Source organism: Takifugu rubripes, chromosome 19 (genome assembly GCF_901000725.2).
Source record: "Takifugu rubripes chromosome 19, fTakRub1.2, whole genome shotgun sequence".
Taxonomy (NCBI): Eukaryota; Metazoa; Chordata; class Actinopteri; order Tetraodontiformes; family Tetraodontidae; genus Takifugu; species Takifugu rubripes.
This window is the reverse complement of record NC_042303.1, coordinates 11,983,611-12,010,047: the sequence shown is the minus strand read 5'-3', so window position 1 is coordinate 12,010,047 and position 26,437 is coordinate 11,983,611. Positions and strand designations below refer to the sequence as shown.

The following is a 26,437-nucleotide window of genomic DNA, read 5'->3' as shown; positions in this document are numbered from 1 at the left end:
CAGTGGGGGGGGGGGGGGGGGGGGGGGGCGACCAGAGGACACAGGCAACCACAGACACGTTCAATTATAGCTGCAAACTTGCATGGTCAGGGTACATAAAATGTCCCCTTTTTGGATGCAAAAGTAGCTGCTGATGTATTTTGTGTTTTAGGTAACGTGACATCTCAGTTTATATGACAAGTGAGGGAGGGGAAATGTTGCTGGAAGGAGAAAATGACCTCTTTAGCACAAATGATGTGGTTAGAGTGCATGGAAGACATGTTGGGTTTTCATCAGGTGGATTTATTATAACATTTCGGAACGCCACTACTTGTGGATTTTTACACGTGTGATATGACGAACTGACGATGACGTGAAGGTCGATGTTTAGATGACAATATCCTGCTGCCGTGTGGAAACGTCCCCTCGAAACAGTATTTACACAACGATATCAGCACGACTGGCTGAGCTAAAGGCACATTACACAGGTAAAAACGTGCAGAGGAGCCGGAAGAATCAGCAACTGGTTCAACACCATCATGGTAATGATTTGCCTCATGTTTCCGGGACTTGAGGCCAGGATGGAAACACAAACAACATTGGGTCAATATTAAAGGTCCTGGTAGAGAAGTTCTGGGAACTAAATGTGCCCAAATCTTCCAAAGCAGCTTCCTGCCAGTCCTTTATAATGAATCAATATTCAAACTATAAGATTACAAATGAAAGAAACTCGCCAAGAAGCAAATTAATCATGGAACAAGTGAGTCTAAATAATTGTATAACCTGACAGATAAATCAGATCCGGTCCAAAAACGTCTCAATGAGGAGACTGGTTCCAAAACTGTTTGTGAAATGATTCATTTATCAACAAGAGCTGCATTTAGCCATGTACAAATTACCTCTGATGCTCAATAAATGATTCCAGACACAGCCTCTCTCTCCCCCTCTCTCTCTCTGTGAGGCATGAGTGCAACAGGAAAAGTCAATTCGGTTAAGACAGGATATGTGACAAACAAGAAGCATCTCCAGCATCTTCGATGGCTGATAACATTAGCACCGGGGGGAATAAAACCCAGAAGCTATTGGTGATCAAATTATGGGAGATCAGATCTTAGGTGATATTATTTCCCCTTCACCAATGTGCATGAGGGGGAATATTCACAATCTTGTTGATCTGGTTTTGTTTTATATGTCTTCAACTTGCTGTTTTAAGTATTTCTCCTCATTTCTACTGTCTGATTAACAAGCAGAGGGGAGTGAATTTATATTGCACTTAGAAATCTCCAGAATCAAGCAAAAACCTACAAGAATTGTGTTAGTTAGAATTCACTAAACTAAGTGTGAAGGGGAAGCCACTGTTAGAATTAATTTGAAATCACATTAAATATGTATGTTATCTTCTGAGAGACAAAAGCAGAAGCTCAACACGACCCTCGCAGATACTTAACCCACAAAGCCACACCAGCAGCACCAAATCACCGTCTCTCTGTCAAAAGTAGCGCTGAATCAGCAATTAGCTGATCTTAAATTGCCATCAGGTTAAGCATTTATCAGGAGCCTTTCACAAAGCCGCCTCCATTTAGCTGCTGGTCTCACAGCTCTGTGACAAATGATGATGTTGATGAGAGCAGCCTCTCCTCTCATCAACTGTGACACTGACAGCAGGTGAAGCAAAATTGTGGAGTGATTGCAACCTCTGGCAACTGAAGACAGAAGGGAATAAATCACTCGCAGCCCCAGAGGAAGAACATCTCTGCATTTTCGCCATTGCATGAGAAGCAGACAATCCAGTCTCTGGGCAGAGTACTCACTACTCAGCATGATGTGCTGCTGGGAGGCGATGGGGAGACTGTTTGGAGATATGTAAAATGAGAAAGGCTACAGGCAACGGTAAGCCTGCTGGTGATATCACAGCCAGTTCCTGAGGCCAAGGCTGCAAATCACAGATTGACCTCAATCAGCTCTGGGATTGTAGATAAGAACACTGCACAACTCTGATGATTTAAAGGAAGAATTTCATACCGGCTCATGAAAAAAACAACAAAAAAAACAGGTCAATGTATCCTGTGCAGCTGCTGCTGGAAAGTAAACTATAAAAGTCACCGTAGGAATAAAAAATACAATTAAACTTGGTTTTACTGCATTTTCTCACATGTTTGTTTTCATGAAATGTTAGCTGTGTAGTAGTTCAATATTTGCTTCACCATGGCACCATGGCACAAAAGCCCTAAGAAAAAACACACTGGTCTGATCTGGAAATGTTCTATTATTGCTTCTAAACTCAAATGTGTGGGGTTTTTTCTGCCTTTCAGTTACAGACAACACAGACCAAACCCTGTCTAATCCTCCTCTTTAAATACAAACTATCAAAGACAATCTGTAAAATATGGCTTACTTTTGAAACTCTGAGCATAACCTTTGATATTTGAGACACCACACAGATTTCCTGGGGCCCTGAACGAGAGCTTTCTATCACATTTCGCTCTCAAGCAAAAGCAATCAGTGAAAGCAGTTGTGCAACGATAAACTGTGACATTGTCTCGCTGAGTTGTGCCTTTCATCCATTACGGCTTGTCCTCATAACACATGGGTTACCATTTGGTTTAAGAGTGAAGATTAGTGAAGAGTGAAGAGGTTAGGGTCAGGGGATGGGGATGCACAATGTCTGTATGAGTCCTCATAAATATAGTATAAATGTGTGTTTTTTAGCTGGCAAAGATTCAATTTATTAATACATCTGAACAGAAGCCCGATTGAGGTCACCCTGGACCTTCAATCATCATTATGCAGGTGATTTACCACAAAGTAGATTAAGCTATTTACATTATGCACAACATATAGATAGTGGCAGAGGAGCAGGCTGCATGCTGTAATGCATAATGAATATTACACTTATATAACAAGCAGCAATATTGGGACTTACAGCCAAAACAACCTTGCATGTGTTCACGTAGGGAGAGAGGTGTTATAGCTTCCTGTCTTCCTTTTAATGGAGGTTCAAATTTAAAATTACAGGTTTATCAGTAACTAGTACAGGAAACTATAGGTCGTAGTAATACGAGGTTACATAATATAGTTTGTTTTATGATCAAAACCATTTATGAACAAACCCCTTGGTTTTGATTTTTGGTTAATCAAAGGTTAAAGTTCCACTAGAATCCATTTAATCATGCTTCCGTGGACCACTGTCAGTGTTCCTGAAATTTTCATTTCAAGCCATTCATAAGTTTCTTCAAACATCAGTGCACATTTTGAATAATTTGGGGTCCACAGTAATAGATTTGAAATGAAAAAATCACTGCTCAGATACTCTTAAGCTCCTGAATAGAGGTCCCCTACTAGAAATGGCTGTGATTCATAGATAATAATGCAATGTTTTGTGAGGGTCCAAAATTCCACTAGCAAGGTTCTAAGTGAAAAAATAGCATCACTATCTATAAAAAAAAGCTTCTTACGACAGGCAGGTTCTACGTTTGTAAACAGGATCTTTGAGGTTTTCCTCAGTTTAGATACAATTTCAGCAGCTCTGAATTACACATGCATCTTTTCCTCATGTACAGTAACTGAGTTCTCACTCCTAATGTGCATTTATTCATAAAAAATATGGTGCTTAAATTAAAAGCTCAGCCCAGACACTTGAGCTCAGAAAGGCCGGGGTGATCAAAAGGCTTCACTTCCTCTCATCATTTTGAAGAAACATTCTTAATGAAAGCGATATGAAATTATTTTAATGCTGGACAAATAAACTTGCTAAATACTCTCAAGAGTAGGGACAGTGAACATAAAGACTCCACCCATCGCAACTGTGACTTCGATCACTATGAAGAACAAGACAAACTGGCTTTAGCAATCCAACATTCATGCAAACATGGAAACACGTACTTTAAAAAAGGGACTCAACAGATTAATAATGCCTCACAGTGTAAAAAAACAAATAGCTGCACAGGACAACAACAACAGTCTGCAACCCTTTGACAGTTTGTGTGGTGCGCATCAATTATAACCTCCATAACAGCGCGTCACATTCAGCAGTGCGGAGGCGACTGCTGTGTCAGGACGCTTCGTGCTGAGACAGTAGCAGCAGTGTTGCAAACAATAGCCCAGTGTTAATGACACAGTGTGTGTGTGTGTGTGTGTGTGTGTGGCTCTTAGATGTATCTGTGTGTATCGACACCCCTGTATTCCTGTGTACACTGCGTGCACATTCCTGCTTGTGCCATCATCACAGCATCTAAAGATCCCCTTAGTTTGTTTAATTACCTACGGACACAGCAGGGAGGCCAAGTTATCTTCAAAACCCATCTGGCTGTCACACGCAATGATGTACGCCATCTTTAATGAGATATAACAAGGACTTGCTCGTTGACGCCCTGTCACTTCTTTTTTTTTTACTCACCAGTGTTTCAGCATCAGTTAAAAAGGACAAAATGAAGATATGTATGACAGGATTTGTTTAAGGCCACCCAGAGACATCACAGTTGTGGGGCTTTTTGTACTGCTGTTCAGTCCAAATAAACAGGGTTGGCTCAAGTCCATCATTAATCACAGCTTCTCATTTTATGATTCAGTCATACATGACGACCTTGAGCAAAGGCAAGGTATACTTCATAATAGACATCTTCCAAAGTGTCAAGAGGGCTTGAGACCAAAGCAGATTTATCTGGGCGTTATGCATCATCCCTTCGCAGGAAGTGCTTATTGATGGTCTCTAACGGCGATTTTAGAAGCGGATACAACTCTTTAGGGGTTTCAGCTCCTCGTAGCAGACCATAATTGCTGTTGGATCCATGGATTTCTCCCTGTGCGGCCTGCATTCAAGAACAAATAATCGTTGCCAAATGTGCCGTGGCTTTTTAAATGCCATCAGTATTGCCACGTCTCCTTGAAGCTAGAAAAGTGTATTAGCTAAATAATTTAAATCATGCCTTCACTGACGGCCACCAGTCAACAGATGCATCAGAGCAAATTTCCATTTTCGAATGAATTAATGCTGAAGGACTTCCCACCAAAATTTGTGCAAAATTCACACCGATTCGCAATCCTCCAAATGAGCTTGAAATACCACAATAATGGCTCACTGTGCAGGGAAACTGAGAAGCCTTTGTTGTGGCATAACCACTCTTATAATGAGTAACTTGGAGGTTTATTGAATCACTTCTTCAGAGCATCACTTAAGGGTAGATCAAATTCTGAGAGTCAGGTTGTAATAACACTTAATTACGCTTTAATGGTCACACAGAAACAATACAATCCTGAGCTGTTTACTGAGGTAAAGTTATTTCCAGTTTCAGTCAATTTCTAATAAAACAGTGTGTAGCTATTAAAGCAGAAGCCAGTTGGTTCTGACTGGAACGCTGAGGTCTGACCTTTCTGACAAGTGCGATCATTATCCCAACACGACCCCTGGCTGTGTCAAATTAAAGTCAGTGGAGTTGAACTGAGAGAATACAGAGAGAATCCCCCCCCCCCCCCCCCCCCCACACACACACACACAAACATACACACTCTCTAAAACAGTGGTAATCTGTCTACAGCCTGAAAGCGCCTATCCCAAGTTCGGCTGCAGTTCCCTGAGGCCATTTAGTATCTGATTTTATATTCTGTATTATTTTCAACTCATTTAATACCCTTTGAATGATGGAGTTGCTTTCCAGCCTTAATTTAATATCTAGCAGGTAAATTTGAACCTCATACAATATTCATATCTCGAGTTTGAATATGGTTTGCCTTATTTCTGCACGTTCCATAAACATGAAGGCTCTGATGAAAAGTGTATTTTCTTTTGAAGGTTCATCAACCAAGAATTCAAGTTGCATCTTAGCAGTTTTCCACTTTAAAAGGAATAAGCAGCCGTTGCACTGCTTCACAGGCTTCCCTGTACATAAAACTGCAGTTTCCAGCATGTCACACAATTTCTCCATAGTTCAAACGCACACAGGGTAACAGGTGCCAATAATACACTGTCATATGACATCAGGTGGGTTCTTGGTGACCCCCTGAACCAGGAGCCATGACCTGGTCAAACTAAGAGTCCAAGACAATCATTTAGTTTCAGACTCTCTTTCAAACAGAAAAGATTGTTTAATTGAAGCTGGAGTAAAACCTGATCAATAACCTGACTAAAGAATGTGTAAGTGAAGAGAAAACCTGTAATTCTATTCCAGAAAGGAGAAAGAATGGATGAAAATGGGCTGGAGCTGCCTCCTAACATCTTTCTTTCTTTGCAGCAGAGGCCTGTTTCCACTGAGATACATGAAGTCAGGGAACATGTTGTTGTTACAGCTCTTCTCCGTCTCCAATTATCTTTCTCACTTCACCTCTTAGATTCACCATCTCCCCAGGTGTCCTTCAAGAGGACGTTTTTATCCAGTCTGGATTACATGTCCTAGTTGGCACTGGGCGTGTTGGTGGAAAGAGAATTTATTTCCTCTGGTGGAACCTTGAATTAAGGCACTTGGGTTGGCCTATTTCTGTGCTGTTGTTTCCCCTGTTGCACTGAACCAGGGCATGGCAGAGAGTATGATGGCAGTAGCAAGGTGTTTTACTTCAGTGATCCACAACTGGCTCTTTTACTGTGGTTTTTGTGTTAAGAATAATAAAGCAAGAGGTTCAACATATAGAAAAATCCAAGTTAATTCAGATTAATGCCTTGATAAGCAGTTTAATTGATGCTTATAAATAATCTTGCAGCAAATCTTGCAATAACTCCCCATTTCTGGTGCCAGGATCGATCCAGCAGGACTTACTGACAAACACATGAATCACTGGCAACACAACAGGCTCTGGAGCATGCACAGTCCACATCCTAATCCCTGTTAACCTGATTTATAGTTATACATCACCCTGGTACAGCCAGGTCAGCACATACCATTAATCATTTAAGCTGAACAAAAGCACAACTTTCATCTGAGCAAAAACTGGAGCCCCACAAGCTTAGAAGCCTCCATAAAAAACTGTCCTATTGACGGATTTTCCCGATTCTGCTGTCATGTCCACAAAACAGGCTTAAGCCTAATATTCCTATTCACAGTGATATTGAAATATTTGTCTGTTCCTGCATTACTACATTGCATGAAGGTTGCTTGATCTTCTGCATGTTTTCTGGACTCTTGGAGCGTCCGAGTCCTGTTTAGGTTTCCTTACAGGTGGCACACATCCTTAAAGAAAGTGCAGGTTCCCTCTAAACACGACCCATGAAGAGCTTAAAAGATGCAACAACAAGCTTCTGCTTTTATAAGTACAACCAATATCTATTTCCAGAAATTGGTTGAACCATTTTTTTTACCACCAGGCTGTGTATTTGTCGAAATGCACTGTGAAATGAATCCTTTTCCAACTCTGGAATGGGCCACCGGAGTCTTCTGTGGGTCAGAGGCCGAAGCCTCAGATTACCCAGCAGGCAGCATGTAAATGGAAGGATTTAGAGCACTCTTACTCCACACCTCATAAGCCCTTTTGCTTATCTTTACTCATGCAGGGAGGGGGGGGGGGGGGGTTCTTGCCAGAAAAGCCAGCTTAGAGAACTTTAAAATGAAGTTAATTTGTATATAATCCTTTTTATTTCAGTGTAGACATGCCTGAAACAGAACATGAGGTCAAACCAGCTCAGTCTGTGTGAGAAAGCTAAAAAATATCAAATTCTTTCAAACCACAAGAGGAAGGCATCGACAGATAACCGCCGTCTCCGTCAGAGAAATCCTTTTTAGATCTTTTTATTTCCAGGTTTGCTTCTCTGGAGATGAAGAACTCCGGTGAAAGGAATGAATGCTAAATAAGACTACCTGCAGTCAGCTGCCACAGAATTAATGACAGTATAGCAGCAGCAGATCATGCAAATAATAATGTTTGCCTGCATGATGTCTGTGTGGAGCAGAGAGAGGATGATTTAATTAGATGTAGAATGAGCCGAAAGACATGCAAAAGTTACATTATGATGTATTTCACCTCCTAAATTTATTTTATCAGTGATTTCACGATGTCAATGGTTATTATTATTATTGTTGTTGATACGTTCCAACCTTCTTTATGACCACATCTACTTAGATTTTTTCTTCTTGCAGGCACATTTCTTTGCTTTGCGCCAAAAACATCTGCAGGAATGTGAATAATGTTTCACCATGTGCTCACATGTGATACAAAACACAACAAAAACAACAACCCAGTGTGATTTCCAGGAGCCACAGGGACTCAGAAGCTTTACAGGACACAAACACTTGCCAAGTTTCCATCCTGCGCATGTTGTAATTATAATCTAACGTGGAGCCATCATGTGGTCACAGACAGAACATTGCCACACGCGGGACCTACGGGTGAAATTCAGGAACTGCCATTAACATTCCCAGCTAATTCAATCAGGAATGCTTCAGGTTCCAGATTGTGTTCGAAGCTTCGGTCTCCCGTTCAAGACGGTTTATGGGTTTGGATGAATGCGATTCTGGTTTGTGTCTCTGGCAAGAAGTTTAGGAAAGATTCACAGGTCTGAAGTGGGAAAACTTTTTTCACAACTCAAGGAAGACATTTAGAATTTGGTTGTGAAGTTCGATACCGCACAATAGTGAAAATTACGACGGCCACACTTCCCACACATTTATCAGTATTTATAGGATTGTTTTTTTGCAGCTAACAAATGGTGACCTTAAGAAATTAGGGTTTCTTGGTTGCTTTACAAATCAGGTAAACATCGGAAAAAGTATCAGTACCACTCCCCCATCCACAAAATGGCGATAAAAGGCCATCAACAACTGATAAATCATAAATGCACAGTCAGCACAGCCTCATAGTTTCCAAGGAACATAAAGTCGTCACACATCGCAGCGATGCAGAGGGCAGCATCGATTAGATTGCTGTGCATCTTCTCACATTTCCATTTATTTTTCCTGCTACCGAAGGAGCGACAAGCAAAGCCCAAACCAATTTGTGGAAAGACAAGTGGCGGGAACATGAATCTGGACACAGCTGTAGTAAAAGGCAAGCAGCAAATGTCAAAAGAGACTGAGATCATCAGCGATGCTGTTATCTGCTGCACAATTCCTGAACAGCTGAAGCTTCATAAAAGAAAATAAGAATTTGACAACTAAACTTGGACCGTAATAGCTCTAGCAGTGGCCCTCCAGATGTCCCTGGCTACAAGACAAAGTTCAGGGGGCTTATTTCAAATCAATACTACATAAAGTTCATTCAATTCCAAACTGGTTGTTAAACACATATTCTCTTTTTGTCCTTTTGTCTTTACAAATGACCTCAACCTCATGACAGCAGAGGTCAGGGGGGGTTATCATCCATCAGCTCCACACTGACACAAGCGATCCGTGTTTATTTTAGAACAATCTGCGTGTTTATTTATAAAAGGAGTTGACCAGAACACACCCCACACTGCAGGTCCCAATCCCCCACTCCCCCCCGCACTAAACTCACCCAGTTTACTGTATCTGCAGGCCAATTCAGGAATATCTTTTTTCCCCCTCTTCCTGTATCGTTCCTCCTCATCTCTCTCGTCCTCCTGGTTTGGAGCTATAACCCACTGTTGCGACTGAGCCATCCTGCAGCAAAAGTCACTTTTATTGTACCACTATAAAGCACAACGGGTGAGTCTGCACTGTCCCAGGAACAGCAGGGCAGGGCAAGAGTTATGAATCACAAATAGTGCTACACTGCAAACACATTAAAATAAGACTAACAGAACACAAATAAAAAATGATAGCCACACTCACAATAAATGTGTTTGCACTTTAGAGGTGGACGGCACACATTTGTCTGAACTGGGGGTGTGATTTAACTCCTGCACAGCTCCATTGTTTTGATTACCTTCTGTGAATAATTGCCCATAAATTCAGTCAAAGCACTGTTACTTGGGAAAAACAACCACGATAAAAGTAAACACACCGTCTGCATAATTGCAATCCAAACCTGCACAACTATGTTTAACTTAAAGCGAATATCTAAAAGCTAAGAAAGGACAGTCCTTGTTGCTGGAAAAGTTCATTTTAGTGACATTGTAGGACTCAAATCTAAGGTCAATCTGCATTAAGTATTAATAAAGAGAGAAATTGTTAGTTAATGTAATATTCAGTAGTTATTCAGATTCGGATTCAAATTCAAATCCAAGGTTTATTGTCGTATGTACAGCTTGGCGATCTAGCCAAATAATAATGGATCCACATCACTACACTGAAGAAATGTTGTGCTTTGAAATTCCATCACATCTGTTTCTTATTTTCCATCAAGCTGCTTTTCATTTAAATTCCATGTCGATTTCATCAGTTAAATGTGTCAAAATATATCAGATTTGCTTTCTAATCTTTTCAAGTTCCCTAAATCAAAACAAGTTTGGATTGAACCGGGGCCGACTTTTTTTGAAAGATTTTTGAAAGAGGCCATATTTTTGAAGAATAAATCAGATCAGTTGCTTTTGATGCCAACACAACCACTAACATCACGTTGGAAGGTTGTGGCTCCATTAATGGTGTTACTTTTGCTGATCAGGGATCAGCACTTATTTAAGGGATCATTGACTTAAAAACACTGTCTTCTGTGGCGTCCTCCAAGCTACGAGGAAGCTTGCGTTTGAGACCTGAGCGCTGAAAACCATCATCTGTCACCGCTTCATGAAATCTTAATAGCACCAGTGGCTAACAGACTGAATAATGTTGGCACATGAGATGCTCAACACACGCACGCACAGGCACACACACACTCACACACACTCACACGCACACACAGAGCCCGGCTGTAACCTTGGTGCAGAGACACATCACCACTTGCAGACCGTCAGCTGAAGATAGAAACAAAGCAAACAAAGCACGCATTAAAGCCTCGTCTCAACCAGCTAAGAGAGAATTCATAAAAGCTTCAGAAACACCGATGAGCACTATCGCAAAAACACGCTCAGGCAGAGTTTTACTTTTGAAGTTCTGTGTGGGGGTAATCTGAGAGGCATTTAGCCCATCGGGAGGGCAGCAGGGCTCTGCAGACAGATTCATTTAGAGGACCAAAACTGTATTTACCTTAGACTTCACCAGGGACTTGTGTATCATTCCCCCCCTCCCCCTGTTTTTAATGTAAACCACGCGGACTCGCTCAGCTCTCCACAACAATGCGAGGAAAAAAGCTTCACAATGCCTCCCCTCAGCCAAACGTCTTCCTGAGCACAGCGTCCAGGCCTCGCTTCCTGTTCACAGCACTTGACGGGGTCTGATTGGTGAGACCACTTCCGAAGTCCACACGAGGTGTTTGACTCCAACGCAGATGCAACAACCTCGGGGGGGGGGGGGAATAACACCGCGGCTTCGGGAAAAAAAAAAGGACCAAGAGACTACCAGTAATCCCCACTTTGGAAGGAAGCCTGCAGGTCGTCAGCAACCAGTCACCAGACAACTGAGCCCTGGGAGTAATGAAAGCTTGAAAGCGCGTTAAAGACAATTTCTAGAGGGGTAGCGGCGCTTGGAGCCGCACTGATATTTGTGTTGTCAGAGGGAAAGCAAACATCGAAAGCATACTGATCTAACGGAACGATGCGGAGCCGAATCATGTCCACAAAAACGACGACTGACAACTGGTTTTAGCCTCATGGCGAGCAATCACAGAGGGGTTTCAGATGCCCCAGCCCTCAGGGACCATGTATTTAGCACAAACTGAATTAATGTGAGAATAAATGTGTACATCACCAAATAAGTAAATACGTGACGTAACAGAAAATAACACGATAAAAGCTGATTTCGCCCCATTTAACTGCGGCAACAATTATTAGGATTCACCACGTAAACGCAAACGTGGTGTTATCATTAAATATTTACACTGTAGCTGCCCTGGGATTTGCCTGTCTCGGAACCAAGGCTGCGGATTAACAGATCGCTCCCTGTTTCTTGCTGTAATCAGGACACTGATCTACAATAATCGCTTCTCGATATTAGGCAAGCAAGCTGGTTACAGGCGCAGCGGAGATGACCGAGGGAATCGGCAGGAGGTCAACAAGCCAATTTCTCTCTCCAGCTATACAGGAAAAATACGAAAACCTGCTAGAACAATACGATCACGTATCCTGGTGGTGAATCACCCAGGTCGGCGTAGCTAAGTGCTTCAAGCTGATGTATCTTTAATTATAAAGCACCTGTTACCATCAAAATGTCTCTAGGTGCTTTACAGAAACACAGGGTCTGACCACCAAATAAAAGGGGCAAAGAAAACCTCCCTTTAACAGGAGGAAACCTGTTCCTCCTGATTCATATGAGGGGATGCTCCTACAGGGCAGGGCAACTGGACCGTCTAACAAGGATGGACATCCCGTTGCCCCAGACTCTACAAAGTTGTTGCCAGAAGCCGATGCATGCAGCGGAGCTCTAAACTCTATGTTGAGCATGAAAATGGTGGGTGTCTTCCAGCGAATGCCTCTGGGGCTGCTCCTGTTTCAATATTTGATGAGCCACAGCCAAAACACCATGTTGGGATAATTACACAGCATTTAGCCCGCACAGCTACTGAGGATACATTCTGAGGCCAGCTCAGTGCTGCAGAAGGAGCACCAGACTGGAGTGGCAGCCTTCCTCTGAGATCATAGACCAACTCAGAGGAACCCAATGTCGCTGTCGCACCTGAAACAAGCTAATAGCTTCTTGTCAAGCACATTAGATGACTTGGTGACTGAAGGAAAGTGGTGGGAGAGACTAATGTGGAACCTCATGTGTTTCAGTATGTTGGTCGGGCCAGGGGTTGTGGTTATAACTAACAATTATGTCAATTTATTACCTGTGTATTAATAGCCTACTCAGGTGGGAAACCGCAGCTCAGTATTATCTTATTTTATTCCATTTGTTCCAATAGAGCAAAATAAGGGCACTTTAGTCTTAGGCCTCACATTGGCCTCAATTTCTTTCTGACGTCGCCATCACACAAAAGAAAATGTGATGTTTCATAGCCAGGGTCGTAAGTTTCAATATTAATTGGCGCTGTTTGACTTTGGCATAATTACGGGTCACAGGTCAGGTCGCAGGATTAACACTTGGGTTCACAAACACTGGACCCATACTGGGCTCATGATTGGCATCTGTTGTTGGTCAGTAGCATAAATGCTGTTTGTTATCTTAAGAATGCTTCATCATGCCTCAGAAACAACATGCTTCTATTTTTCTGTTAACGGCTTATTCTTATTTTGAGCCACAGGGGTGCAGGAGAGTATCCCAGCGGGCATCAGGTGAGAGGCAGGACAGGTCAGCCAAGCAAACACCACTCACTTATGCTTACAGGATCATTTCAGAGTCCCAAATCAACTTAATGGGGATGTTCATGAATTTCAGGAGGAGTTTCAAAACAAATGCCCTCTAGTGGCCAAATGTAGACCTTTGAGTGAAAACACGCGCTGGTTGTAGTTTCCCCTACAGTGGGTTTTAAAATAGATATCATGCAACAAACAGCATAACCAATATCCCAGAGGCAGCATAACAAATATCCATAGCAACCTTTGTCGCAATCATAAACAATCATTCAATGGGTTAAAAAGAATTAAGCATTAGCCTTTAGCACGGTTTAGTGTTATTTCGATCTACAGTTAAACCATAACTTAAAGAGAAATAAAAGGTTATATTGCCACATCTGTTTATCTTTTTATGTCACACTGCGTTTGCAATTCAAGCTCTACTATATAATCAGAATTATTGGATCCAAAAGCTGCTCTGCAACAACCACGCCTCTTGCATGAAGAACACCAGAGTACTATTTAGCATTACAGATCTGTTTATTTTTTGCTTTTAGCCCAATTCGCTCACATGACCAAATGTAGCAATTTGGTTTATAAATATTGTGCACTTTTAGTAAAGTTTCAGGAAAATAATCAAGTAGGAGTTCCAGACAGTAACAGCTGGACACCTAATGACAGTGCATGTTTTGAGGTTTTCAGCGTTCATCTTTGAATGTTTCGGGATGTGTATCTGCTGCAAGTGAGTCTGCACAAAGACATAGAGAGCACTGTCACTTTTTAGCAGCACATCGGTGATATGAGCTCACGAGCACGGCTGCTGCTTGGAGAAGCAGCTGGAGAAGCACTCAGGACACCGCTGAATACCAAAAACATTTTAAGGCCAGCAGACCCAGACGTGGGCACCACCTTCTCCACCAGAAGTGAGATACACTTGCATCCTTTTGTCCTTGGAAGTGCAGAACTGTGACATGGAGGCAGTGACCGTGAGAGCAAATGGCACTGATGTCATCGCAGCAGCCAGGATCTCATTGAAGTTTAATGCGTCCTGGTCTAGTTTGTTGCTGTCATAATGTCAGAATGCAGCAATCATCTGATAACGAACCATTACCCCCGAGAGAAAGGTTTTTCATTTTTAACTTCATAGCAGATACAAGCAGTGTACTGTATAAAGCACTAATAACGACACTACTAATGATTAACCGTCAGCTCCTCAACCCACTAATAATGTCAAAGTATGACCGTCTGGAAATCTAAACGCAGTTACATTGTGATCATCATTATTATACCTTTAGGAGAGTTGATTTGTTAAATGTATGCGATCATAAATTGTATCGAGCGTTTTCAAAACAAGCGGTTGGAAAAAGTAAAAACCACTGAGACGTCACATCTTTTGCATGCCACAGAACTGTTGACTCGACTCGATCTAAAGAAAATGTATACTATTTGCGAAAGATGGTCTCTATGATGACAAAGAAAAGTGCTCCTATAAACAGAAAAGTCCAACTTTATGAGTTTCACACTGGGTACTGTTGGAAAGAGTTTTTAAAGTACAAGAGTACATTCGTGTTGCGTTCACGGTCTTGGTGCGCGGAGGAGCTGCAGCAGTAGCGGATGTGCGGGTCCATGTGTAACGAGCGGCGGGGCAAGCGGGGATGTTAAAGCCGCTCGGCTCACTTCAGACCGCGGAGACGGATTCACAGGACGACGGCTTCCCAAGCCCGCTTTAATGACAGGTTACTTAGCCGCAGAATGACCCGCTGAAGGCAGCAGAGAGCTAGCTACAACTGCTCCAAGTGTCGGACATGCCTCTCCTCCTCCTCCTCCTGCTGCCGCTTTTTATTCCTTTACTAAGGGGGAAAAAGCCCTTTTCCCCCTCGGTTACTTCTGAGCGCTGTTCGGGGCAGCGCGTTTGCACTCACCTCGGTCCGGGTCGAGATGTTCACATGGAGCTGGGAGCAGAGCTGAGGTGTACCGGGGGGGGGGCTACAAACTTCTCCAGTCCAGTTGGGAAAGACACGGCAGGGCTGCGAGAAAAATGCTCACTCTAAGTGTGTGTGTGTGTGTGTGTGTGTGTGTGTGTACGTGTGTCTGCAGGACCCCTCTCTCAGTCACAGCCGGGGGGCGGGGCTAACAGAGGGGCGGAGACTCAGGCCAAGCGTAAGACAGGGGTGCGCAGAGCGGGGCACCGGCACCAGTCCCCCCCCCCCAAATCCCCCACTACTGTTAACATTTGACTCAAGATCCTCCTCTTGTTGGTCTTTGGCACATAAAAATGTATATAGGTACAAGCAAAATCTTTTATATTTGAAGAAAAGCCACGTTTGGAATCAACTTATCATTATGTGCTATAATTTTTAAGGCCAAGTCCAAAGTCTTTCACATAAAAAATGGAAACAAACAGACATCCTGCGCCTCACGGGGTATTTATCAAAAGCCAGCCTTGTGATTTGGGCTTGTTTTAGTTTTTAGTTTTGTTTTCTTTCGTAATCCGAACATCAAAGCCATGAATTTCAAAGGTCCTTTTAGATTGTCCTTCATGTCTTTCATGTCATTGATCTATAAAGCCACAGTATAGATGTAGTGTGGATTATCCACAAATGATCTGAATAACAAACTGAAACAACCAGGCTGTTAACGTCATCATTGTCTTCGTATAAAGAGGTAGGCCTTTCAAATGTGATGTATTGTGTCCTCAACTGCGTTGTGTTGCTTTTTGTAGTTCACTCCCAATGACAAAGTTCTTGTTTAGCTTTAGTGAATAAGATCTGTTTTCTGATATGACTCGTTTATCCTTTTTAAAGGAAATGGGATCTCATAACAGATCAAAAGATCTGCATTTCAACTTCATCTTAGACGGGGTGAATGTGGACTGGCAGAGCATCAGCGCTGTGGACATTGATCAACTGGTGAGGCGGGTAGATGTCGATGCCCTTCAGAAACATCTCAGAGACGTCACCTTCTGCAGTCTGGACGGTGCGCAATGCCAGCAGTGCCTGACCCCCGTGGATCCGTCCTTTGTTAAACTTTTTCGGCTGGCTCAGTTGTCGCTGCAGTGGTTAGACTATTGCCAGAAAAAGACTGCCTTTAACATAAACACCATGGAGAAGAAATTGATCACGGGCGACAAGGAGTGCCAAAAGCTTAGGAAGAAGAATAAGGAACAGGAGGAGAAGATGAAGGCAATGGTCTCTGAGCTGAGGTCCAGGAGACTTATTATCCAAAAGCAACAATCTCTGTTTGCAAAGGACATCAACAACGGCATCCAGGTAGCGTTCAGATGTTAAAGCCTCGCTCCTGAGGAATATTAAAACCATTGTTTTAACAAAAGCCAGTCAAAAGGTCTTCGAAAGAAAAGTTAAATATTGGCTCTGTTGTCTTTACTTTCAGTGTGGACACTGTGAGAAGAACTACCTGAATGCCTTCTTCCTCCAGAAACACATGCTGCGGCGTCACCCGGACCAGTGTCAGAACAGTAAGTACTTCACATGTCACATTCATGTTCCACTGGTGTGGACTCTAAAAACCTTGTTTTTTACATCTTTCCAGTAACAGATCAAATTGGTCAGAAGAATTCTGAGATCAATAGTCTGAAACTGGAGATCAGCAATCTGAGGATGCAGCTGGCCCAGGCAGCAAAGGTAGAAGAACCACACTGCTGTTGGGTTTGTGATGTGACTGAAATGTTTGGGAAGATGTCCAGACAAAACCGTTTCTGTAAATCCATGTGGTGAAAAACAGAATGTCATTGTCTCCTTTGACAACCAGGAGCACAACCAGAGGCTGCAGGAGGTTCAGAAGGTGCAGCAGGAAAAGATGAAGCTGCACTGCGAGAAGGAGGAAATGAAGCTGGAGAAGTCAGCGATGCAGGTGGAGGCAGAGAACCTGCAGCAGCAGAACTTTAATCTAGTGATAGAGAATCGGGAACTGGGGCAGGAGAACCTGGACCTAAGGACAGAGAATGGGCAACTGGAGCAGGAGAACCTGGACCTAAGGACAGAGAATGGGCAACTGGGGCAGGACAAACTGGAACTAAGGGGAGAAAATGAGCAACGGGAGCAGGAGAACCTGAAACTAAGGAAATCAAATGGGCAACTGGAGCAGGAGAACCTGGACCTAAAAACGGCAAACAGAGAACTGCAGTGCAAGAACCGAGAACTAAGCACAGAAACTAGAAAACTGCAGCAGCAGAACCTTTCACTGGTCTCAAGGAGGGAACATCTGAAAGAAGAAAAGCTGATGCTCCAGGTGGAGAACCTTCATAGGTTGACCATGAAGCTGCAGCAGGAGAACCTCGCACTGGAGTCAGAGAACAGAAATCTGAAGGAGGAGAATCAGGTTAACACTGGCACTCCTGCACTTACAGCTGAGCTCAGTCGCAATGACAGAGCCCCCGATCGTGCAGGTCACGTGTGGCCGATATGTTTAGATCAACATCTTCAGTAGTTCTGGGTGCAGATTTATGAGAACGGCCTGCGCCATTGCGGATAACTAGCGGAACATTGAGATAAGATAGATTAATTGGTCAATAGCCTTATTTACATCTTATTTATCTTCTCACAGGTAACACGTGCATCTTCAGGTCCCTCCCCCAGACAATTGCCAGGTATTTATCCCTTTATCAACGATTTTATTAAACTATATATCCGTTGTGTTCCACAGTGAATCATACACTTTCGATATTGCTGGACTGTAAATAGTTATTTCATCTTGTCTGATCTCTAACGGCTTTTGTGTGGCCCAATTAGAGCCAGTACTTAAAAAGACCCCGAGGAGCCAGAATATGAAGAGCTCTCCCCAGAGAGCCTCTCCCGTGTAAGGAAATTCAGATTTTTAGATTGAAATGTTTTCTTGTGCGTCTTCATTCATAGTACGCTTTTTTCTTTGTTGGTATTTTACCTTTTTTACAGTCCGATTGAACAATCTGAGCAGGAGTCGGAGTCCAAAAAGACACTCAACAACTCAGAGAACGTCAGCGGGGGTGGAGACGGGGATTCATCCAGTCCAAAGCCCACCAGCGTGCCAGAGACTCCTGCCTCTGCCATCAGCAAATCGAGTCCGTCCTCGATCGGGGACAAAAGTGGAAAGAAGCAGAGAAAATCGTTCTTTCAGCGCTGTTGCAAAGAACTTCGTGGCATGTGGCAGCGTCCCCTGGCAACCAAACAAGCACCATAAACCTCTGTTATTAGCAGTGGAACAGTGCAGTATGTACATGGATTGATGTAAACAGTATACAGTAGGTTCTGTTTACAATATTGGACTCAATGTCATTAGTAGCTGTATATACTTATATCCTTCACAGACCCATTAACTGTCAGTATGTTGGTCAATGAACCTCCAATTTCTTTGTTCCGACTTATTGAGCTTATTGTTCTGTAGTTCATATAGAAAATGTATATCGATACCAGCCTGATCTCCGTGCATCAGATGAGCTCAGATAATGTGAGGTCAAAAGGTCCATTCATGTTATTCCATTCATTTAAAATTTTTCATTTTACATCTTCATCTGTATGTTCAATAAAGTATTCATTGAAAATAAAGTATCTATCTATCTATCTATCTGTCTGTCTGTCTGTCTGTCTGTCTGTCTGTCTGTCTGTCTGTCTGTCTGTCTGTCTGTCTGTCTGTCTGTCTGTCTGTCTGTCTATCTATCTATCTATCTATCTATTTTAAATCTTTTAAGGGGTGGTGAGGGTGGTTATTAACTGGTAAACACGACCGTGCTATTTTAAACATCAAGCAGTGGCGAGGACAGACTGGAAATGCGTGCATGCTTTAAGTTTGGGAGGTAATTCGGTGAATAAATCTGTCCTGTACTTCACTTCAGATCGTGCTTGATGAGCTGCACCGATACGTCGGCTCTGCTCAAATATCAGGAGCCGCCAGTAATTTGTCAACACAGGCCAGTAAATGTCAGGACTGCTCAGAATATTTGCTTCACAAATGTAAGAGAACTAAGATGCAAACGGTTTTTCTGCACTTGTCTTTTTTGTCCTAATGCACATGGACTGTTAAGCACATCAGGCTGAGTGAAGGAGTGAAATCAGCTCTCTGCTGTAGCCTCACTAAGTCTCTCTGAGACCATCGACTTGAGAAGAAGGTGCTGCTCTGAATGTCTGAGATTTCGCCCCCACTGAGATTTGCTCCCTCCGTCTTTCGTCTTTTCCCTTCTTCCACCCTTTCTCCCATCTTTTCCCCTCCCTCGGCCTGCCTCGCCTTCTGTGGACAAACTCAGCAATCACATGAAGTGAATAATTATCTTGATTACGTCGCCGCTCTTTCCTTCAAAGTTCACCAGATTCGCCAGAGAGCTCTTCACTTTTGCTTTGATGAATGAATAATTAATTCATGGAAGATCACAGCTCGTCTGTTAGAGGCAACGGAAATACTGACAATGTGTATTTGTCATTTAAACCACAATATAATAATAGTCCAATTAATCGCTGTTCGATTAATATCACTGAATTAAAACAGTATTGCTTTGGGACTGAAGAAGATGGTGATGAGGAGGAGGAGGAGGAGGAGGAAGAGGAGGAAGAGGAGGAAGAGGAGGAAGAGGAGGAAGAGGACAGGCTTTAAGGTGAGCAGTACCAATATAGGTGGTTTTTCAGCACTTCGTTTCCTCACGTTTCCTGGGGATGAAAATGGGGTGAAAGCTCAGACTTATTCCTTTAATATTTCATAGACTTGCACTTGCCCCGTGTTCACATTGCCACACCGCACAGGGAGTATTTACTTATAGTTACTAAAGTGACACTGGAAAAAACTCTTTCAGCTCTTTAAATAATGAAATTTAATCTGGTGGTGCACATCATCTCCAAGGGCACAGCATGGTGAAACACACACACATTCATATATTCCCTGTGGAAACTAGGAAACACACACCTTAACCTACCTCTGGGAAGGAGAACCTGCTTTTTGTTCCTAGAGTCCTGGAGCAGATGTTTGGAATGGTCGTTTAACTTTCGTTCCAATTTTGAGTATTTCCATAAAGGTCACGGTGCAAAATTGAAGCGGCGCAGCAGTCGTGTCACAAACTCAAGCTCTACACAAATCACTGAGCTCATTGTTCAAGCAAAAAGAACATTTTTAAATGCGACTGACGCGTCACGGAGGCAGAATGGTTTTGGGATCTACTCTGCACTGATCCAGCCTCTCCTCTAGCTTCCCTCTGCAGGGAAGTCTGGAGCGGTGCCGAGTCCATGTTGACAAGTCCTCACATAATGATATCAGCAAGTCAGTGAGGATTCCCTCTTATTACCGTCCTGCTTGTTTGGCATCAATTTCACATCAACCAGTCTTTCACTTTCATTCTTATTAGACTGAAGAGTTTTTTCCAAGACAAACCACATTAGACATTCTCAGGTTTGATCTGATACAACTGCAACACCATTCTGTATAGAATGTTTATGTTGTACAGGAGATTCACATAAAGCCAGAGGCTGATCCCAGCAGAGGCAGGAAAACTATCAACAGGAGAATAAATAAGATTATCTGTACTGCAAAAGGTTACATTTCACAGCATATAAATATGTTATTGCTGTCGTGACAACAGCTTTGCAATAGAAATCCTGCAGCACTGATGATTATTAGCAGGAAAACCAAAGTTGTATGATGGATGCAGCCTTGTAGGTGATATTCATGCTGGTTTTCCTTAAACATGGACTTTAGTGCTTTCTGCATAAACTTACACAGACTGGTGTGTTGTCGTGTCTGAGACAGCAGTTTTCACGGTTGTATCCCAACCATCAATTCAAAACCTAGAGTACAAACCCAATTTTTCATTTTTTAAAGATAAAATATTTTAAACAAAGACACAATCTATGGACTCTTGAATTGAAAGGCCAAAGTTTTCAGAGAAAGTTTCTAGTTTATTTAAAATCTGCATCCATGAGTGAAAACTGTACTTAATAGATATTTCAAGTTTTTGTTGGGCATAGAACATTATTTGAAGCCTGAAGGATTATAATGAAGGTTGTAATTAAGAGCTCAGAGACACCCCCCCCCCCCACCCCACCACCAAAGCGTGACCAAGTGTATCACAAATGTGACAGCAGCAACTGACATGTGTTCTCTTCCAGTTCATTAAACCCCAGCCTGCAAGAGCACTGCAGCACCGTGGGAGATGGAAACGGCGTCTGATGTTGAATTGCCAGCAAGTTTCACGAGATTGGTGCATTTCCTAGTGGGGATGGAAACTCAAAGAGACTGAGAGTAACTGAGTTCTGGTTACTCTCAGGGAACCCTGCAATATCTTGCAAAACTGTGATGGAAAATGTGTTTTATTGCATAACATAATGGTTTGGTTTGCTTTGTTTCCCTTTATGAACTTTAAACGAACTGTCATATCTTAATATCTGCAAAATGAAATGCCAAAATGTAACCTTTACATGTAACGTTCATGTTTCTATCATTAATGTATAGGACCATGGTGAAAGGATAATGCATGTACCGTATTCTGTCACTGCCTGGAGATCCTCTTCATCCTGTCACAATGTTGAGGACAATAACACAGTGTTTTTGGAAGGATTTGACAGTAAAGCAGATTATGGCTCTTTTTGGCAGCACTGTCATTCTCTTTTATCCAAATGGGCAACAATAAAGATTATCTCCCTGGGCCACATTCTTTCCTTCCCCTCATTTTATTGCTCTTACATGCACTTTCTTCTGAACTTAAATGTAAATATAAGCAGGGGTTGTGAGCGTCTTACAGCTGCTCCCAGTTCAAGATGTGCACGCTTTAAAAGCGCCCACACACAAAGTATTTGCCTGCTTGAGTCGCGCTCAACAGCAGATGTTTCATAGGACTTTCTGTCAGTGCAAAGCCTAACAGTGCATTCCCTGAAGCTTTGATATTTTGGGCTGCTAATGCTGAATGACAACTCTAATGCAAAGCATACTTTGCAAAAAGAAATGAAAAGATAACGGTGGAGAGAGATCCCCAACCCGCCTGTGGAAAACCTTTTAAGTTCTCCCAAATAAGGCACTTGATGCCAGTTACATCTGGTACCCTCGTTCCCTCTGCAGCTCCTGCTGTACATCATAGCTGTTGCTTAAAAAAAACACCTTACAGATGAATATGGACTTTTAACTCACAGCAGACCTGATGGCCCCAGAACAACAGGAATAAAATTTAAAATGTCATATTATAGATTGAAGAAAATTTGAAATTGATGCTTTAAAGATCAAGTTTTGAGCACATTCTGTAGTATGTTTATCTTTAAAGTGATCTTGGTGAACGAAGAAACAAAAGATTTGGGGAAAGGTTTAATAATTGTAATAGCAAATTTATACCTTTTAATCTCAGTTCATGAGGATTTTTCCAAAAGAGAAGACTGCCCTCTAGTGGCGTTACAATGGAAATTATAACTAATTTATGATTTAATAACGAAAAAAGATTGGCGCTTAATGCCAGACGAATAATATTTTTACATGCATTCTTATGCCTTGTACATGTAGTGCACAGTGTATTGTATATCACTTTTTTGCCTTAATGATGTGCAGTAACGTTTCCGCAGTGTTTAAGACGCTCCTTGTCATATCTATTTTCTGGCACAGGGAGGCGCTATCATTAGCTAATTTTACAATAGAACAGATCAGAAAAAGAATGGAACTATAGCACTGCTCTGCACATCTGCTTTTGCACATTAATATAAAATGTATGTAATGCAACAAATTGGAAAAGCTTGTAAAATCTCACGTCAAATTAACCTGCAATAAAACTTAACGCGTAGGATTCAGAAAGAACAATGAAATTATTTAATTAATTAACATCTCCAATGTTAAAAGCAGGCAATTCATATTTATTAGACAGGGTTTTTGTTTGAATTCAGCATCCACGAGATCTGATCATCTGACAAAGAATGAGATTTACTCTAAAGTTACATATGGAATTCATAGAATTTCCCTTATAATTGAGTCCTTATGATCTTTCCCCACGAATTTGGTTTCGCCCTTTCAGCCCTGCAAAGCCTCTGTGGTGAGCGTCATCACAACTCGTGCTGCTGGGCCCACCGCACTTACTTTGTTACCCAGTTGAAATCAGGGCTAATCCCAAGAGCAGGATATAACGTTCAATGAAAGGAGAAGTAGTTAAATATAGCGGACGGTCTCAGCCTCGCCTCAATAGGGTCCATTGTCTCTGACTTTATGTAATCACACCCCTGCTCCCGTTAACGCAACACGACGCTTTATTAATCTCAGATTACAGAGGAACAATACTGTTAAAAATCCACACTTGGTATCAGGCCTTATGAAATCCAAAGGTTTCTAATTGTGCCGCCCCCGTCCATCCGACCTTTGACATGTGTGACCCACTGTTGGCTCCAACACTCTAATATACAGCTCTCCTCTGCAGAAGAGGAGAATTCACGTGCCGCTGCGACACAAGGCAGAGGGAGCAGGATGGCAGGTGTCTGGCCATTTTCCCAGCTCTGCCATTAAAGCTGAGGCCCTTAAAGGCTTTAACGAGCTCTTTATGCACACGTGCTGCTAAGCATGCTGTTGGAGCCGTTGTGCTCTCTGACTCAGACATAAACCATCACTGTTTATGTATGTGACAGCTCACTGGGGCAGATTGTTGTCACAGGTAGAATTCCACAGGTGCGTTTCCTCTTGCATGCCATTCGTGCACACGTACCGTCCCACATACAGGGGAGCGCACGGAAAAGAGATGCAAGATATCTTTGTTGTGCTGATCTGCCCTCTACCGTATATATCAATATACACTCACAAGGTGCTACCAGGAGCTCTTCACATGTGACACCATGGATGGTTTTTCCCCATCATACCACAATTCTTGCTCAGTGAATGCCTTTTGGCCGGGGTTGTAATCATCCGTGGGTATGGTCTCTGTCTCCATGGAAACACAGGCATGTAGGAGGAGTGGGCCGCAGGGAAGGGGGGGGTTAGCTGATGTCTCAGAACCAGCTGTAGGCTATTCAACCCTCACATGGGTGTTGGAGACAAAACAATGGCAGGAAGAGTGGGCTGTGTTGCGGGCCTGCTATGCTCTCTCTCTCTCGCTCTCTCTCTCTCTCTCTCCCTCTCTCTCTCTGTCTCCCTGTCTCTCTCTCTCTCTCTCTCTCTCTCTCCCTCTCTCTCTCTCTCCCTCTCTCTCTCTGTCTCCCTGTCTCTCTCTCTCTCTCTCTCTCTGTCTCCCTGTCTCTCTCTCTCTGTCTCCCTCTCTCTCTCTCTCTCTCTCTCTCTCTGTCTCCCTGTCTCTCTCTCTCTCTCTCTCTCTCTCTCTCTCTCTCTCTCTCTCTCTCTCTCTCTCAGAAAGCTGAGATAACACTGAAAATAAAAACAGGATGATGGAGAGAATTCCTCCGACAGAAGGGATCTGCACAAACACTGCACACAGACAAGATTCAAGGGCAGAGGAGTGAGTCAGGATCACTGTGTCAGAAGTCAGCTTGGTGAACGAGTGATATGAGAATTGCGAAACATATTCACGCCGTTGCGTCCCTGACGCACACTGACCTTGAGATTACCTCCATTTAAAGCTTCCGCCCAGATCTGTGTTTCACTTGCTCAATTCAAAAGTCTTTTTTGGTTTGCATTTTTGTGTGTGATGAGGTTTTGCACAGATTGTGGAGGAATTTCATGTTTGCCGTCTATAAAAACACACAAGTCAGGATTTAAAGGCTGTTAGACTGGAAAAATAAGGACCTAAACTGTTCAGGAAGGAAAGAAAACAAAAACAACACACCTGTGGCAAGGAAAATACATGACGTTTTATTAATTTGTTATAGAATTTAACAAGTAAAGAAACCTAATAAATGTTTGAAGAGAAACGCAACAAAGTAAAATTGGAAATACATTTTGGTTTGCTAGGATGAGAACATTTATGATCTTTCAACATTTACCCTATAGTTGGTTTTACTGAAGAAATTATTATTATTGTTGTTGTGGTTGTTGTTAATAGTAGTAGTTGCAATATTAGAAGTAGGAGTGGTGGTATTGTTAGAAGTATTGTTAATTATTTGTTAATATTGTACTTGTTAGTAGAAGTTGTGCTTATTACTGTTCTTAGTAGTCGTGGTTGTTGTACTATATGTTGTTAATTATTTGTTATTATTGCTGTTGTTAGTAGTAATTGTAGTAGTAGTGGTAGTAGTAGAAGTATCAATAGAGTTATAACTTTTATTCTTAGTAGCAGCGGTTGTTTTATTCGTAGAAGTATTGGTGTTGTTGTTTGTCACTACTGTTGTTGGTAGTAGACAGACTGGGTGCTGATGACGTCCGTCGTCAGGTGAGGAGGATAACGTGGTTACCAGCTTTAAACAGCTGGGTGATCTGATCCTCCAGGGCTCGTCTCCGACTCTTCTTTACCATCTGTCTGCTTCACTCCAGTCCATCTCTCTCTTTCTCTTTTTTCGCGGGTGAACAGAAAAGGAAACCATTTTCTCTTTACACTCAGGTTTTCCTGCACCGGAAATGTCGCCAGCATCATCTCAGGTAAAACAAAGTGCCTCTTCATTTGGAGTCAGCTGTCACTTAACCACTTTTATAGATTTATAGCTGAGTTACGACGGCATTATTGCACCTGTTCTCCTATTTTATAATTCAGTTTAAGGAGGCTCATATCCTTGTACTTTCAGCTGCAGCGTCTGTGGTTGCTAGGGTCTTGTACCTGTTGCTATGGGTGGTTTTCCCTACCGGCAAGTGAAGGAGATTTCTTGTCAATCTTCTCTATTTTTCCAGTTCATACTCACTTAGAAGAATCAGCTGCAGTATTGTTAAGTTGTTGAAACAGGTAGTGTGTGTGTGTGTGTGTTGTCGTGCAGTTCTGATCCGCTTTGGCTCCATATGGCTGGAGAAGCCACTTTCGTTGAGGATGAAAGTTTTGGCCTGTGCAGCTCTGCAATGCTCTCCATGGTCCATGTTGCAGATCACGTTTCAGTCATATGTTACATGGTTGTCACGGTCACATGACTGCTGCCGGATTTCAAATGCAGGTCAGATGCTCATCTTGTGCTGGAAACAGGACTGGCGACATCTTAAATTCCTCCAGTTCCCAGTGAAATTAGAAGGTATCCATCATTATGTCAACAAAGGTGCGGCAGTTTCGTCATGGCTTAATGGTCACGTGCAGGAAAGGCTTTGTTGTGAAACCCAGCAAAGATTCGAGGCATGCATCTCTCCATCCAGGGTTTGAGTCTAGGAAGCTGCGACGTGTTTTGCAAAACCTCCGTGGCCGTGAGGAGCCCAATAAATGTGGGTGTGATGCAGGAATTCCACAAAGCAAAAACCCCACACATATTATTACAG

At 42.6% G+C, this 26,437-nt stretch overlaps 2 protein-coding genes across 2 annotated transcripts in view; one reads left to right on the top strand and one right to left on the bottom strand.

Moving 5' to 3' along the window:
- Nucleotides 1–15,372, bottom strand: part of ppp1r16b (protein phosphatase 1, regulatory subunit 16B) — a 45,430-nt gene extending 30,058 nt beyond the window's left edge. The window contains 1 exon segment of the mRNA XM_029827162.1: nucleotides 15,088–15,372. The gene's annotated coding sequence lies outside the window, so the exon portion shown is untranslated.
- The window catches only part of LOC105417855 (zinc finger protein Dzip1-like), a 42,116-nt gene extending 23,482 nt beyond the window's left edge, over nucleotides 1–18,634 (top strand). The window contains exons 2-8 of the mRNA XM_029827156.1: nucleotides 15,970–16,434; nucleotides 16,556–16,640; nucleotides 16,715–16,806; nucleotides 16,934–17,503; nucleotides 17,729–17,771; nucleotides 17,914–17,980; nucleotides 18,076–18,634. Of these exons, the coding sequence (XP_029683016.1) occupies nucleotides 15,973–16,434; nucleotides 16,556–16,640; nucleotides 16,715–16,806; nucleotides 16,934–17,503; nucleotides 17,729–17,771; nucleotides 17,914–17,980; nucleotides 18,076–18,340 (1,584 nt within the window). The 5' untranslated portion in view covers nucleotides 15,970–15,972 and the 3' untranslated portion in view covers nucleotides 18,341–18,634. The remainder of the gene's footprint in view (nucleotides 1–15,969; nucleotides 16,435–16,555; nucleotides 16,641–16,714; nucleotides 16,807–16,933; nucleotides 17,504–17,728; nucleotides 17,772–17,913; nucleotides 17,981–18,075) is intronic.
- Nucleotides 18,635–26,437: the final 7,803 nt, after the last annotated feature.